Source organism: Sorghum bicolor, chromosome 1 (genome assembly GCF_000003195.3).
Source record: "Sorghum bicolor cultivar BTx623 chromosome 1, Sorghum_bicolor_NCBIv3, whole genome shotgun sequence".
NCBI classification, from domain to species: domain Eukaryota; kingdom Viridiplantae; phylum Streptophyta; class Magnoliopsida; order Poales; family Poaceae; genus Sorghum; species Sorghum bicolor.
In genome coordinates, this window is record NC_012870.2 from 75,699,783 (window position 1) to 75,715,702 (window position 15,920).

Sequence of the window (15,920 nt, forward strand, 5' to 3'; positions counted from 1 at the left end):
TTTGTTTAGTTCACCTAAAAACTCAAAATTCTCAGTCACATTGAATCTTGCGGCACATATATAAAATATTAAATATAGATGAAAATAAAAGTTAATTACACGATTTGTCTATAAATCATGAGACGAATTTTTTAAGTCTAATTACTTCATGATTGGACTCAAATAAAAACGAAAGTTCTACTGTGTCGTTTTTCTAAAATTTTTTGGGACTAGGCCTTGTTTAGTTCACCCAAAACCAAAATCTTTTCAGGATTCTCCGTCACATCGAATTTTGCGGTATATGCATCGGGCACTAAATATAGATGAAAATAAAAACTAATTGTACAATTTACCTGTAAATCGCGAGATGAATCTTTTAAGTCTAGTTATTCTATGATTGGACAATGTTTGTCAAATAAAAACGAAAGTGCTACAGTCCCGAAAACTAAAAAGTTTTTGGAACTAAATAAGACCTTAGTTTGGTTTGGTTTGATTTGATTTCCCGTTGGTTCCTTGATTTGGGGGCTCGTTTTCTTTGCCTACTTAGGCCTTGTTTAGTTCCAAAAATTTTTGCAAAATAGATACTGTAGCACTTTCGTTTGTATTTGACAAATATTGTCTAATCATGGACTAACTAGGATCAAAAGATTCATCTCGTCAATTCCGACCAAACTATGCAATTAGTTTTTATTTTCGTCTATATTTAATACTTCATGCATACGTCTAAAGATTCGATGTGACGGAAAATCTGAAAAATTTTGCAAAACTTTTTGGGAACTAAACAAGGCCTTAAACCTATCGACAGTTGTTTTGTTTAACAACCGGTGGGTTTTCGTTTGACAGCTCATTCGGTGGTTATCAATTGGCAGCTCATTCGCAGTTTCCTTTCGATTGGAGGATCCCCCCCCCCCCCTCCGTTTTATGCTGGTTTATTTTTAAAAATGAACTAATTTCTATGAAAATCATGTATAATTCGCATAAAATTACTAGGAGCCTAGTTGAATGCCTGCATCTGCTCGTACTCGTTATTAAGCAACCATAGATACTCTCTCTATTCCAAAATATATATCGTTAAAACTTATATATATAGTTTTTGTTATACACCTAAATATACACTATTCTTCGCGTAGTAACCACATATCGATACCAACTTACTCAAATAATCACATCTAGAAAATACAATTATAACAAAAAAATCAAGAATTTCTTTAGAAAAGCGAAATAATTTGTACATCTATAAATTCTAAATTCTAACACTACTCAAAAGCTACTCATCTATAACCAGTAGATTTCTTGTAAGAAATCGAGTGAAGTGCCCACCTTGTCCATGAAAGGACAGTGACACCTAAGAGGGCGGGGTTGAATTATACGGCACCAATTTGTCAGGCAACTTTGATTTCCTCCTGTTTTTCTGGCTTCACGACATGTTCCAAGTTCAGGATTCTTACTGGCTTCCCTAAGCTCGATTTGTCCTCCAATTTAGCAATTTCGAGTGCCCTTGAGCAGACAGGGAAGCTCATCTTGTCCCATGAATCCAAAATGATGCCTGATCCCAGGCATGAATGTTCACTATAGAACGCTGCAAACTGACCAGCTGCTAAGCCCTGGTCATCTTCGGACAGATGCACCACCAAAGCATCCTCATTTTCTTCAGTATGCTCTTTTATCAAAGTGCAGTCGTGAAATTCAGGGCTATGTCGCACCTGATGTTCAGAAATTTCATATTAGCACAGAAAGAAAAAGGCAGTAATTTCACACAGGAAAAAATTACAAATCTCAACATATAAAATTAAAGTCTTGAATGAAACACAACATGTTTAGTTTTTTTATAAGGACTTAAGAAAAATTATTTGGAGCATGTTACATGGATTAGGTATAAGGGGACCCAGGATACACAAGAGAGAGCCTGCTGAACTGGACCAGTGTTTGAACTTTGAATTCATCAATAGATGGTAAGAGCCTCCAGTGAGGTACTGTCCGGTTCTACATCTAATGAAGGAGGGAAACCATCGTCTGGTTGTCTGAGAGAAAATTGCTCTCTGATAGTCGTAGTGTGTGGTGTGTGCGCCAACTTTGCCGCAGGAGAGGGCTCCAGCTTCGGCCTTAAGGACTGAGCTGATTTTCACTCTGGCAGAGATATAAACTGTGTGGGATGGTGGACCTGAGAGTCGGTTATGAAGACCCCAAGCCCTGTTTTTGTTTGGAAACATAGCAGGCCCCTTCAATCCATGCTTATTGAAAGTGATTGAGGTGGAAAATTAGTTCACTTTCCACCCCAATCCATATGGATTAAGAGGGATTGAGTTTATCCAAACAATACCATAAGTGGGAGATGGAGATAGATCAGGCATTTGCTGGACGTGGCAAGGACCGCTGTGTTGCTGTGTTGTTAACACCAGGGGAGAGGGGATACCTGCTCCAATCATTCTCCAGCAGATTGTTCAACCCCGTCTATCCAGCCCCACAACCCAACACAAAGAAGAAGAAGAACGCAAGGACCATTCTAAATTGGACACATATAAAGCTTTTGTTTTTTGGTTGATCTTAGTTCAATCTCATCTCTAATTTGTTGACCACTTCCTCAACTCAAGTCCTCCTTAATGGAGTAGGCATCAGCGTGGTCTCCGTCAAGGGGATCCTCTATCCCCAATGTTTTTTTATTCTAAACATGGATGTGTTGAATAGCTTGTTCATTAAGGCTGGTGATGACGGCTTGCTGCAACCTGCTGCTAATCGTTCTGCTAATCAGCGTGTGTTGCTAAATGCTGACGATGTGGCTTTGTTCATACGCCCAGTTGAGCTGCAGATCACAAAAGTATTTGATTGTTTTAGTAATGTCTCTGGTTTGCAAACTAACTTTCCGAAAAGCTGTGCTTTCCCGATGTGAGGGGACTGTGTGAGAACTGGTGAAAAATACTCTCGAGTGTCCTCCAGAATTCTCTAGTACTTATTTGGGACTGTCCATTTCCAATAAAAATTTGCACAGGAGTGATTTGCTGTCATGGATTGAAATGATTGCTGATCGACTCACTGGTTGGAAGGCAAGTCTCATGAATTTGGTAGGAAGGGCTACTATGGTCCACTTTGTTTTATAGGAAATCCCAGCATATTTGCTAATTGCCATCAATGGGGGATGCTGTCTAGTGGCTTGGGAGAAAGCTATTTGACCATTTGACCTTGGGGGGGTATTGGCTTTCACAATCTACAAGTAATGGATTGGGCTTTACAATTGAGGTGGCTTTCACTACAAAATTCCTCTGGCAATTGCCCATGGGCTGGTCTTGACTTCCCAATCCAAGCTCAAGTCCGAGCAATGTTCGCTATCTCAGTTGTTACTCAGGTTGGCAATGGCTAGAACACTCTTTTGGCCTGATAAATGGCTACTTGGATGCTCTGTCCGATTTAGCCCCTGATTTGGTTGCTTGTGTGCCAAGAAGATGATGGTCACTCAAACTCTTGTAAACAGAACCTGGGTAAGGATATTTAAGGTGGATGTAAATGGGTCTGTTAAACAGGCCTGGGTTAAAAGACACCCCTTCTCGGTTGTGTTACTGAGTTATATGTGTAACTACCTGAGTCGCTTTCAGCGAGATGCAATGGCCGCAGACATGTGTCCTAGATGCTCAGTGGCATGTCTAGGGCAGCTGGCCTTCAGGGTGTTCGTCGACCTGCGCGCAAGAGGTTTCTTCTTAATGCAATGCCACGGGGGTGGTCTTTCCCTCACAGGTGGAAGGCTTGGGACTCATTAGAAGAGGTGACTCTTTCTGAATATGAGATCAGCTCTACTGCCGGCCTGAAGGAAGTGATGTTTTCTCTTCTAAATCCACTTACAAGGCATTCTTCTATGGTGCTAGAGCCTTGGAGCTTTGGAAACCTTGGGCGCCATCCAAGTGCAAGGTATTATTAGGGCTTGCACATGAAAACAAGTGCTGCACTGCTGACACATTAGCTAAAAAGGATATCCCTCATCCAGAGAAGTGTGTGCTATGTGATCAAGAGGAAGAGATAGTGCAACATATTCTCACTAATTGTGTTATTGCTCAGCAATTGTGGTAGTGCAGCTTATTGGCCCCTATTGTTCTGGATCCTGTTGTGCCTAGGCGCAGAGATAACTGCTTTGCTGATTGGTGGAGGAAAGCCAATGTGAGGGTTCAGAAAACTCAACGAAAAGGGTTCAGCAGTGCTGTTTGAGAGCTTGGTCTGTGGAATCACAGGAACAGATGTGTATTTGATGGAGTTTCTCCTTCTCTGCCAAGCTCCAGACATTATTTTTTGGTCGGGAGGAGGGTATGGTGTAGGGGTTTTCTGGTCGGGTCATGCTATTGTTTTAAAGTAGGTGTTTAGCTTACATGTTTTCTCTTGCAACAACTTCTTACTTCCTAGATGAGGTAAGATAGTTGCCTTGTATGGGGTTCCTTTCCCCCTTTTCTCTCTCTTTAATATAAAGATAAGCAGCTCTCCTGCATGTTTGAGGAAAATAAAAGAATTGGAAGCCATAAATTGTTAAAACAAAGGATAGCAAGCACATCTGCACGTGGCAAATGCACAATTGTAGCAGCAAGATAAACCGTTTAACCATGTATACGTTTGATCCACGACAAGGCCCTATTTGATGCTAGCATGTAAACCTAGGATAGCAATCTTTTGAACAATCAAAATTGATCAGTCAACTAAAACTCTTATCACCGTATTGAAGCCCTATTTATGCAAAACCATTTTTGTAGCTTGTAAATAGCAGATGGTCATAACAGAAGTATACCAGATAGGAAAGCCAAATAAGCTTGTACAATAGTGCCCTTGAGGCTACTGTACGTAGTACCCTGTTACCTTGCATTTAAGTTGCTCGTTGTTTCCAGGCCCAGAACTGTCAAACCAGTTTAGTGATCCAACACGAAATGTGCGCCTCCGCTTATCCAATGAATAGTAATTCCTTGATACAAAAACCACATTGTTTTGAACATCTTTCTCTACAACATACCTGCACGAGATATGAAAGGCCTTTAGTCAGATGAGTTTTAGGACGAATAAAGCATACATATTTGTATGACGGAGGAAAAACTTTGCCCCACTGCAACAGCAAACCGTAGGGCAAAACAATGATTTTCACTGGACAAGAGATTGTAGCATAATTAGGTGGTAACATGGAAACACACAGATATTGAGGATGCATCAAAAGATGGGTACATACCAAGGTCCTCCAGGAAGCCGTAATCCTTGCCGCTGACCAATTGTATAGAACCAAAACCCACGGTGTTTCCCTAAGTAATCTCCAGACTCGGCTTCCAGTATGATTCCTTCCATTTCTCCTATATGTCTTTCAACAAACTCACTAAACTTGACCTAGAAAGAGATACTTGTATAGCTCCACAATGATATGATTTGTTAAAAACATTGATCCCTAAGAAAAAAAAGGTACAGTATATACCTTTCCAAGAAAGCATATCCCCTGTGAGTCCTTCCTACCTTGGTTAGGAAGGCCCATTTGAGTAGCCAGTCTGCGAACCTCGTCCTGCATGATACAGGAAAAATTTAGTAAAGTCAACTTGTGGCATTCGGCCTATGAATTATACTAGCTATGTTTGCTGAAAATCAACCAAACCTTTGTAATACATCCTAGTGGGAAAAGAAGCCTTCTAAGCTGAGGTTGAGATAGATGTGAGAGGAAATAGGTTTGATCTTTGACCTGGAATAGCAATTAAACAACATAAAAGATTATTTATATGACAGTACCAAAGCAAATTAGCAATTCAACTATGTAACTATTTCTAATCTGAATTCCTGATTAGTTTGGAGAAGGAAAAGGTAAACTTGTACTGCCGATGACTCTGAAGAAATAAAATGATCTATCTGAGAGGAAATGTGCAAAGTACCTTGTCCTTTGATAATTGCAGTATGGATGGCGCTTCAGTATTTTCAGTGGAAGGATGTACTACGTGTGCATAATGCCCTGAAGCTATGTAGTCAAATCCCAAATTTTCAATAGCTTCTAAGAAAGCCCCTGCCCAAACACAAATAAGCAAGACATCATAGTTAGAAAACGGCACCTCAATACAAATTTGGATTTCCATAGTAGAACATATCGCCATACGAATACAAACTTCATACCAAACTTTATTCTCGTGTTGCACAGAACATCAGGATTTGGTGTACGACCACAGCGATACTCATTGATCATATGTGACACCTAGATATCAAGTTCACAATATTTCTTCTCAAAACAAAGGCCCTAAAAAGTGTAGTGTACAAATGGTGTGTGTGGTGGTGGTGGTGTGTGTGTGTGGGGGGGGGGGGGGGGAGGGAAGGCTCAAATGAAACGTTACTCACCACATAGTTCCAGTATTCGTCGGATAGATGGACCACCTCCAATGGCACATCAATCTACAAAAACCAAACATGAGACATCAATTAGGCCCTCAGTCCAAAGAACCAAAATCAGTCCATGTACATATGCTGAAGACTAGCTATTCAATAACATGCCATGTTCCATCAGAAATTTGAACTACACCTTGTCACAAACAGCTTGCGCATATTTTAAATCCTCGTCCCATGGGCACTCGGACCAAAAGTTCCTGAAATCTTCCTACAAATCAGAGGAGCAAGTTTATGAGGCATCCTGAAGCATAGCATTCCAGGAGCAGCTTAACGGTAAACAAGTGATTTTTCCTGAACCGCATACCTGGAACCAAATCTTCAGGTAGAACGCGGTGCAGTGATGGCCCGCGGCGTGGAGGAGGCGGAGCGCGACGCTGCTGTCCACCCCGCCGCTCACCAGCACCGCCACCCGCAACGGTGCCCTGCCTGCCGCCGCGCACCGCGTAAGGTGCTCCTCCAACGCAACGTCCTCCCCCTTCACTGAGGCGCTGGGCGCGCTAGCGGCGGCGGCGGCGGCAGGCGACGAGAGCGCGCGGAACGGCCACGGCTGAAGCCGCGAGCGGAGCAGGGGTTTATGGTTTAGCAGAGGCCCACGCCGGAGGAGCGGGCGGAGAGTGGGGAGGGTGGAGACGACGACGCGCAGCATAGCCGCATAGGTGGGGAGCGCCTGGAGCTCTCGCCGGCCGATACTGCCTTCTTGACTTATATAGCTCTGGACTGAAACATCCAAAGAGGAGAAGAAAACTGAGTCCCCAAACCATCTGAGAGTAGTGTTGTATTTTTTTTTTCAAAAACAAGACAGTTTCTAAGGTCATTTCCATACTTACTAGCATGGATACGGAAATTTCATGAATAAATTCGAGGAATTAACCACAACAACCACATGCATAAAACAGATAACAGAGGCAACACTGGTTATCTGTACTCGCCATCAATTGCTCCATTGCGGTAGCAACTACTCATGCTGGCAAGTCTCAGGCAATCCAAGATTACATAGCACACTCCTCATACTAGCACAACCAAATTAAAAAAATCGTACACTAAAAGACAGGGTACTGCATGCATGAAGTATTAAATATAAACGAAAATAAAAACTAATTACACAGTTTGGTCGAAATTTACGAGACGAATCTTTTGAACCTAGTTAGTCCATAATTAGACAATAATTATCACAAACAAACGAAAGTGCTACAGTGTCGCGAAAACATTTCAGCAAGGAACTAAACAGGGCCTTAGTTTACTCAAAAATTCTTCGTCATCAAATCTTACGGTACATTATACAATTTATTTTTAAATCACATGACAAAGTTTTTAAGCTTAGTTATTCTATAATTAAACAATATTTATCAAATAAAAATAAAAATACTATGATATTAAAATCTAAACTTTTTACATCTAAGCGGCCTGGATTGGGTACTCTTCTTCGGGACAGTCGAGCGTTTCAGACTTCAGCGATTCAGCTTTGGTTTAGACTTCAGAGATGGGGAAGACCAGACAAGGAGAAGATGGTCTCAGAAAGCTATTCACGCACCGACCGCATAGCGCAGTGGATTAGCGCGTCTGACTTCGGATCAGAAGGTCGTGGGTTCGACTCCCACTGTGGTCGACCATTTTGTTTTAGGCCTTGTTTAGTTCCAAAAATTCGACCATTTTGTTCCCCGGTGTCTCGCCCTAATCTTACCTTTGTAGGGCGTCGATGTGTAAAATCTTGTTTTGCTAGGCAATTAGTATCAAAAATCAAGAAAATGACAGTACCTATCGCCTATCGGAGACCAGCAGAATTGTCGTTATGGATTTGGTAAGGCGACCACACAAGTGAGAAAAAATGTCTAGAACTAAACGATGTCAGGATTGCAATATAGATAGCACTATAGTACAAATGTTTTTATCTAGGCTAAACTAATATGAGTTTACATTATGACCGGTATCGAGTAGGATGATAAGGGTCGTAGGATTTACTATAATACGACACAATAAGTTTCAAGCATCAGGGTAGCTGCTCTCGGTCATCATAGCATCACCTGGGAGTAGAAGAGGAAATATAACACTCAAGATGTAAAGTTGGCGAAATGTTCATTGTCATAATGGGCATCCACAGGCACATAGTTCAGCAGGATTTTAAGGTGAGTTCATCACTTTTCAACCCATAACAAATCTACCAACATTGGAAAAGCATGGCGAGGCAGATTAGCCTTGGGCAGCATGCATCTAAGAGGCAGGAAAAAGCTTTCGCCAGGGATCGCAACCACTGTTCCTCTTTATGAACTTAATTAGAAGACCAGCGTTTGTGGCATGTTGAAAAGAGCACGAATAGTCTCACTGGCGACATCCAACAGCTGTAGATACTCATCTGCCCCATCAACCAAGCACTGTAAAATCATCCAAGAGGGGAAAGGTGAGAAATGTAACATTACAGATACTATGGAAGTTTCAGTATGTGATACATGTGTGGATACAGTTTCAGAGACTTGCTACAAGATAAAAACATGCAACTCTAGTATGGCAGGCTGAAACATCATTATTATTTCTGAACAAGTCATGTGGAAGAAAAAAAATCTAGGTTTCCCTTCAGAAGAGTACAAGTCATGGGAAGCAAGAAAAGGATGAACATGAGATAACTGTAGTACTGTAATTTTAGTCGGACAAACCTTGTCAGTTTCCCCAAGCTTTTTACATATCCTTGCCTTTTGATCATCTTGAATATCATCCGCGCTAACAATCACATCTAGAAACTGCACAAGTACTTCAGTTAGCAGCAGTGACAGATGAAAACGACAGGAATAGTAATTAACTGGAATATGACATCTAGAAACAAAATAAACAGATGACCTGCGCCATCAGCTGTGAGACTGGATATCCATCTGCAATAATGTTGCTAACTTCCTTGTTCGCCACGTCAAATTCACCAGATTTGCAGGCTGCAAGCAGTGACTTGACAACATCTTCAGGGATAACCTGACACAGGGAGACAAACATGATGAATGGACGAGTTTGATTTCCCTCTGTTCAGGTCACCAATTACTTGCATGGTAAAATTTCTCATGATATAAGATATTTTTTCCAAGGAAAAGCACAATTAATTTTCTTTAAGCATAAACAATTTTAGTGCTATGTGTGTAAAACTTTGTTGAAGGCTAGAACTACGCTAAGTTCTGGGGGAACAACATCATCAAGCATGAACTTTTTATAACAATATAACCTCAAGCATAAAGCAAAATAATAATAATTAATTCATCAGCGCACTATACAGGAATTAGTAAATTCGTACTGTGATAAATTAACCTATTCACAAACAAAAGAGAAGAAAAGTGCATAGTTATGTACCCCTGAAACACTGATCAAGTCACTGGAAGAGAGAGAAGATCCAAATAAGCGAGCTGCACTCTGCAACAAACCAAAAGTATATGGAACTACGATCAGCTGAACACAGATTAATGCCAAATAGTAGATTTGGAGAAAATTCATACCTGAAGATAGGTTATAGCACGACGAAGGTCACCTTGAGAAATGGCACTCAGCGTGGACAGCGCCTAATTAGAGAATTCAAAGCATCTCAACCAAGTAATTATTAAATGAAAGAATGCTCCAAACAACTGACCAGATATTATCATAATAATGTATGATGCATATAAACATCATCTGATTCATCACAAATAAGGCTAATTTAAATACCTGAGCATCAAGATTGAGACCTTCTTCATTGCATATATGCATAATGCGGCTGCTCATCACTTCTTCTGAAAGAGGCTTGAACCTAAACTTGGCACATCTCGATGCAAGTGGTTCTATTATCCTGTAACATTAACAATCATGAATCACAAAAGTTCAATATTTGTACCATAGAAAAATAATGAGATCACGTTGACAAAATACCTGCTGATATAGTTGCATATAAAAAAGAATCGGGTCACTTTGGAGTAAGTCTCCATGGTACGCCTCAAAGCATTCTACAGAAGGATATAAAATATCAACTTAACATATGTATTAGGTCTGAAGCATTTATTACATATAGAAGAATGCTGTGTACCTGGGCATCTTCTGTCATTGAATCTGCTTCATCAAGTATAATAATCTTGTAAGGTGGGCAGGGATAACCACTGAAGACCATCACAGCAAGAAAGTTAGTAAGGAATACAAAAATTGGATGGAATTGAAAAGCTATCTAATTTTGATGGGCTTACGCTTTCCGTGCAGTACCAACAGCAACAGCAGCAAAGTCCTTGATTTTCGTCCTCACCACATTAATTCCACGATCATCACTAGCATTGAGCTCCAAAACTCTCGACTTATATAGCTCTGGACTGAAACATCCAAAGAGGAGAAGAAAACTGAGTCCCCAAACCATCTGAGAGTAGTGTTGTATTTTTTTTTTCAAAAACAAGACAGTTTCTAAGGTCATTTCCATACTTACTAGCATGGATACGGAAATTTCATGAATAAATTCGAGGAATTAACCACCACAACCACATGCATAAAACAGATAACAGAGGCAACACTGGTTATCTGTACTCGCCATCAATTGCTCCATTGCGGTAGCAACTACTCATGCTGGCAAGTCTCAGGCAATCCAAGATTACATAGCACACTTCTCATACTAGCACAACCAAATTAAAAATCGTACACTAAAAGACGGTCCAGCACGAGGGTATACCCGTAGAGCTGGTAGGCAATGGCGAGTGCGGTGGTGGTCTTTCCCGTCCCCGGCGGGCCGTAGAACAGCATGTGCGGCAGCTGCAAGCGACCAAACAACAAATAAGAAAATCTCCAAGGGGGTTCCGCGAATAATAAGAAGAAATTTTGTGGGGGCGGAAGAGGGGTTAGGGTTTAGCGCTTGCTCACGTCGGCGGTCTGGAGGGTGTTGGTGAGCACCCGAATCACCTCCTCCTGGTGAGCCACATCCTTGACCTGCCTCGGCCGGCTGCAACCCCAGTAAGAACGGGCGCGGTTAGAGAGAACCGCCAGTGCTCCATTCCAAATTCCGGGGGGGAAATTGCGGGGGAAGAGAGGGAAAGGGTGCGGGCTTACTATTTCTCCACCCATGGCTGCGACATCGGCACGAGCGGCGCCATCTGCTACTCCTCTGCCGCAACGGTCGCCGCCGTTGCGCGCGGGCAGTGGTGGCGAGTCGGCGGGTTGCTCCTACGTTTTCGCGCGCTGCGATTCTCGGTCTCCTCTTCCCACAAGGATTTTTGGGCCTCGGTCTCGCCTGTTGTTGGCACGGGCTAAGGTCCTATGGGCCGTTTTGGGCCGGTATTCCGTTTCCCTTCCACGGTGGACTCCAGCGCTTAGTCACCGCGTTCCTAGGTCGACCGGGTCGAGGAATGGGGACGAGGAACGTGGTACGCCAATTTTCAATACTGTTCGGAACGATGACTATACAGCTTCAGCACGTTCCAAATTAACATGGACCGTGATCCAAGTTAATTTGGGACAACGTTTCCGGAACGACGAGAAGGAACGAGGGATGCGAACCCATATTGTATGGATCGATACTGTTTGAAACGATACTTCAAATGAAAATTAACCAAATATCTTAGCTCACAGGTCACAACGACATACTCTTAGTTCATACATAACATACGTAATTAACTGACTTAATTGTCTAATACTCAAAGCTAGAAAAAAAATAGCAGCATGATCCATGAGCCATGACTGAAGACTGAACTCCCGATGGACTCCTTAGTGACTTGAACTCCTGATGAACTCCAGAGAAGAGAGAGGGACGAGGCACGAGGGAGACAGAGAAGTGCAACAGACTGACCGCTTGGGATTAATGGGGGCTGCTGAGTGCTGACCGCTTGCGCTTCGCCTCTCTCACCTTGCCCCGATGCAGCACAGCAGCAGACGCTTGGCCTTCCGTTCCCGATGCGGCGCTTGGGCTTCGTTCCCGTGGCGGCGCGGTTGAGTTCCCACGGCGGCGCGGCCGAGTTCCCACGGCGGCGCGGCCGAGTTCCTGCGGGCAGCGGGGTCGAGTTCCGCCGGCGTTCCGGCAGCCGTCCCGGCGTGTTCCCGTTCCGCGATTTGGGACGACGTTCCCGGGAACGAGGATCGCCGCGTCGACCCGCGATCCCGGTGACTAAGCTCCAGCGTATCCGGTCTGGGGCGCTCGCGGGAGGATGCGCCGCTTCGCGAGGCGGCGGCGCTAGGAGCGACTCCTGCGCGATCCCCAGGAGCCGGGCGGTCGAGAGTCGAGACAGCTCTCCAAACTGCCTTCAACCGCGCCTGTTCTTGCTGGAGGAATTTGTGATTATAGGACTCCAATCATATGGGTTTCGCTATAATATGACTCTAAACATTTGCTTAGCTAAAATGACTTCTGAATCGTTAATGCTTTGCTATTATAACATTTGAGACTTAATTTGAACATTTTGTACTTAAATCTCTTCCAAACTCGAAATATTTTTAATTAATGGCCATATTGCCCCTAGGGGCTAATTAACAGAGCCTCGCCTGCTGCGCCTGGCCAGCTGCTGCCGTCTTTTCTTGTTCATGCATCCGAAAGAGATCGAAACACTCCGACACTTCTTGCTGCTCGCTACCCGGCCGGCAAGCTGCTACGTGCTACGTCTGGGACGACGACTTCTCGCAACCAGACCATAATTACCGTTGAGACAAAGCTGCTACGTGCTACGTCTGGGACGAAGGCTGCCGTGTTCGCGAGACTCTGGGTGCCGTTCTGCGGGTGTGGAGCGAAATAATCACCAGATCATAATTAAAGTTGAGATAAAGCTGTGCTATTTTTGCAAAGCCCAGCAACCGGACCGGGCGCCACCACAACTAGGGCTCCGTCTAGGGCTTCCAGAGGGTCTTCATCCATGATGAAACGCGGGAAGAAGGGAAGGAGGGCAGAGGCCGGCGGCCGGCGGGCCGTGGACGGCGGCCGGTGGGCAGAGGCTCGGTCTACGGCCGGCGCGTCAGGAGTCGCGATGGAGGGCGGCGTGTGAGGAGTCGCGATGGAGGGTTACGTGAAACAGGCGACGTAACCGGTTGGGCAGGGAATTATGACCAATATCTGAAAGTATTTAAATTTGGTTCAAGATTTGATTAGAATACGTTGAATTCAATGATCAAATGTCATTATAGCAAACTGTCAATGTTTCGGGAGATATTTTTACAAAGCCGATGTTACAAATCCTATTATAGCGAAGCCCACACGATTGGAATGTTATAATAGCACCAGCAAACACTATCCAATACATATCCAGGACGACGACGATGAACAAAACAACGAAGAAGAGGAAAATAGAAACCGACGCTTGTCCTGGACAGAAGCAGACAACATCTGATTGGTATGTGTTACCTTTTTTAGTTGCCATTTGTTTGTAATATAATGTTTGGATCAAGAACTCAGTCGATCGTCTAGATGGCAAGTGTAAGGTTTTGTTTAGATCTATTTTTTTATTTCGATACTGTAGCATTTTCATTTTTATTTGACAAACATTATTCAATAATGAAGTAACTAGACTTAAAAGATTTGTCTCGTGATTTACAATTAAACTGTGCAATTAGTTTTTGTTATCATCTATATTTAATGCTATATGCATGTGCCGCAAGATTCGTTGAAATTTTTTTTGGTTTTTGGATGAACTAAACAAGGCCTAAGAAGGGCGATGTGTACTTGTTTACTGAAAAGTTCAACTGCACCAGTCCCCCCAACAGAAGAATGCAACCCAAGCATTGCAAAGACCATTGAGGTAAATCAAATAATAAGGTTGCTTTATTTAATGGAATTTGGTGTCGGCTGAGAGATGCACATTGAGAGTGGCCAATCAGATGACCAGATCAAGGAGAATGCCAATGCCCTGTACAAACAACAAATAAGTTTAAGTATTGGTGGAAAGGTGCGAGAGCAACCAAAGTGAAACAGAAACTATTACAAGGATTTGTTAAAAAGTCATGACTAAAAGTATTATTCACTAAATTATTGTGAAAGAAAAACAATAAATGACTAGCAAATTCAGCATATAAGCTCAAACAAATAGATTGTAAGAAAAAAAAGAAAGACACAATTGATTTTAGAAATTGCATGAGAAACTCGTCCATTGGGGACAAAGGCCGCGAAAGCAAAAGCAGCCATGCCTGATTGTTATTTGTCGCACGATGATCTTCAAATATACTCAATCCATACGTTTGACTTTTCTAATATTAAGTTTGACTACTTGTTTTATTTAAAAATTTATAAAAAATATCACTTTTTTTTATCGTGGTTTGGTTTATTAATAAAATTAAAATTCTTAAAAATAACTTTTTTTTGTATTTAAATAATTTTTTTAATAAGACGAGTGGTCAAACTCGAGATGGAGGGAGTATTATGAAACGCAGGCCATATGAGCTTCAACCGCGGAGAAAACGTCTGACGTGTAGCTCCAGCTTTCTAAAGAGAAGCTAGAAGCAGCACAATCACAATTCACAGGAGAGGACATCAATGGCACACATGTACACCAGCCTCCTATGGCTGACCTCAATGGAAATTTGTACTCCCTCCGTCCCTAAATACTGCTATTTCTAGGAAAAAATTTATCCACAAATATTGATATTTCTACTAGCATACTCAGTCCACTGGCCCATTTAATTCTCCTCGGAATGTTCGTGGTCCACTAGCCCATTTAATTTCTTTTAGGGAGTAGTACTTTGACGCATGATAATTGTTTGAGTCTGTTTAGTTGGCATTAAATACAGCTCGTTGGAACCAGAGAACCATGGCTTAACATGCATGATTAAATGGTGGAACCCAAATTAATTGAGGGTAGAATGGTCTTTTGTTTGCCACACTAATCTATCTGAAATCTGCTAGAAATAGCAGTATTTAGGGACGGATGGAGTATCAAACAGAGATAAAAGCATAGCTCTAGCTCTACCGACAAAGTTGAAAAACACCTCTAGCTCTATAGACAAAGCGGTTCACATACTTAAAGCTGAAAAAGTGGCTTTATCGGTGAACAAACGAGGGTTTAGGGGGTGTTTAGTTCCCCTCTTATTCCAAAAAAAAGGGTTTTGGTTTTATTATTTTATAAAATGAAACTAAACACTATGTATAATTTTTTGCAAAAAGGTGGTTATTCTCTATTTTAGATTTTGGGCTCAAGAGACACAAAAAAAAACTCAAAAGAGCCTCACGAGATCCTAACAGGGACAATAAATTCTACATTTTAGATAGAACTAAGTATATCTCTAAATTTTTTGGTATTTTGTATTTAATTATTCCAAAGTAGTTGGCATTTTATATTTTATATTTTTTTAACTAAACACCCCCTTAGTAGAAGATTTGCTGCACGTGAAACGTGGTTTATGTCAGCTCTATACGGCCTTGTTTAGTTCCGAAAAGTGAAAAGTTTTCGGTACTGTAGCACTTTCGTTTGTTTGTGACAAATATTATCTAATCATGGACTAACTAGGATAAAAAGATTCGTCTTGTGATTTACAGCTAAACTGTGTAATTAGTTTTTGTTTTCGTCTATATTTAATGTTTCATGCATGTGCCACAAGATTCGATGTGATGGGGAATCTTGAAAACTTTTTGGTTTTCAGGGTGAACTAAACAAGGCCTGAGTAACAAAAGTATGGCCTTG

The 15,920-nt window shown here is 42.1% G+C and overlaps 2 protein-coding genes and 1 non-coding gene across 3 annotated transcripts; 1 reads left to right on the forward strand and 2 right to left on the reverse strand.

The window, feature by feature from the left end:
- LOC8059800 (tRNA-specific 2-thiouridylase MnmA) lies at window positions 1,044-7,075 on the reverse strand. The gene is made up of 10 exons (XM_002468368.2): window positions 6,656-7,075; window positions 6,485-6,559; window positions 6,304-6,357; window positions 6,085-6,163; window positions 5,850-5,977; window positions 5,579-5,662; window positions 5,405-5,488; window positions 5,168-5,319; window positions 4,807-4,957; window positions 1,044-1,682 (listed from the first exon to the last, which is right to left on the reverse strand). The coding sequence occupies exons 1-10, from the start codon at window positions 6,995-6,997 to the stop codon at window positions 1,362-1,364; spliced, it is 1,470 nt and encodes a 489-aa protein (XP_002468413.1). The 5' UTR covers window positions 6,998-7,075; the 3' UTR covers window positions 1,044-1,361.
- TRNAR-UCG lies at window positions 7,884-7,957 on the forward strand. Its single transcript has one exon. It is a non-coding gene; the product is annotated as a tRNA-Arg (tRNA).
- LOC8059801 (replication factor C subunit 2) lies at window positions 8,361-11,538 on the reverse strand. Its single transcript, XM_002468369.2, has 12 exons — window positions 11,377-11,538; window positions 11,191-11,269; window positions 11,003-11,082; window positions 10,533-10,652; window positions 10,379-10,448; window positions 10,225-10,298; window positions 10,024-10,144; window positions 9,819-9,881; window positions 9,676-9,735; window positions 9,181-9,306; window positions 9,000-9,083; window positions 8,361-8,720 (listed from the first exon to the last, which is right to left on the reverse strand). Exons 1-12 carry the CDS (start codon window positions 11,418-11,420, stop codon window positions 8,622-8,624), a joined length of 1,020 nt encoding a protein of 339 aa, XP_002468414.1. The 5' UTR covers window positions 11,421-11,538; the 3' UTR covers window positions 8,361-8,621.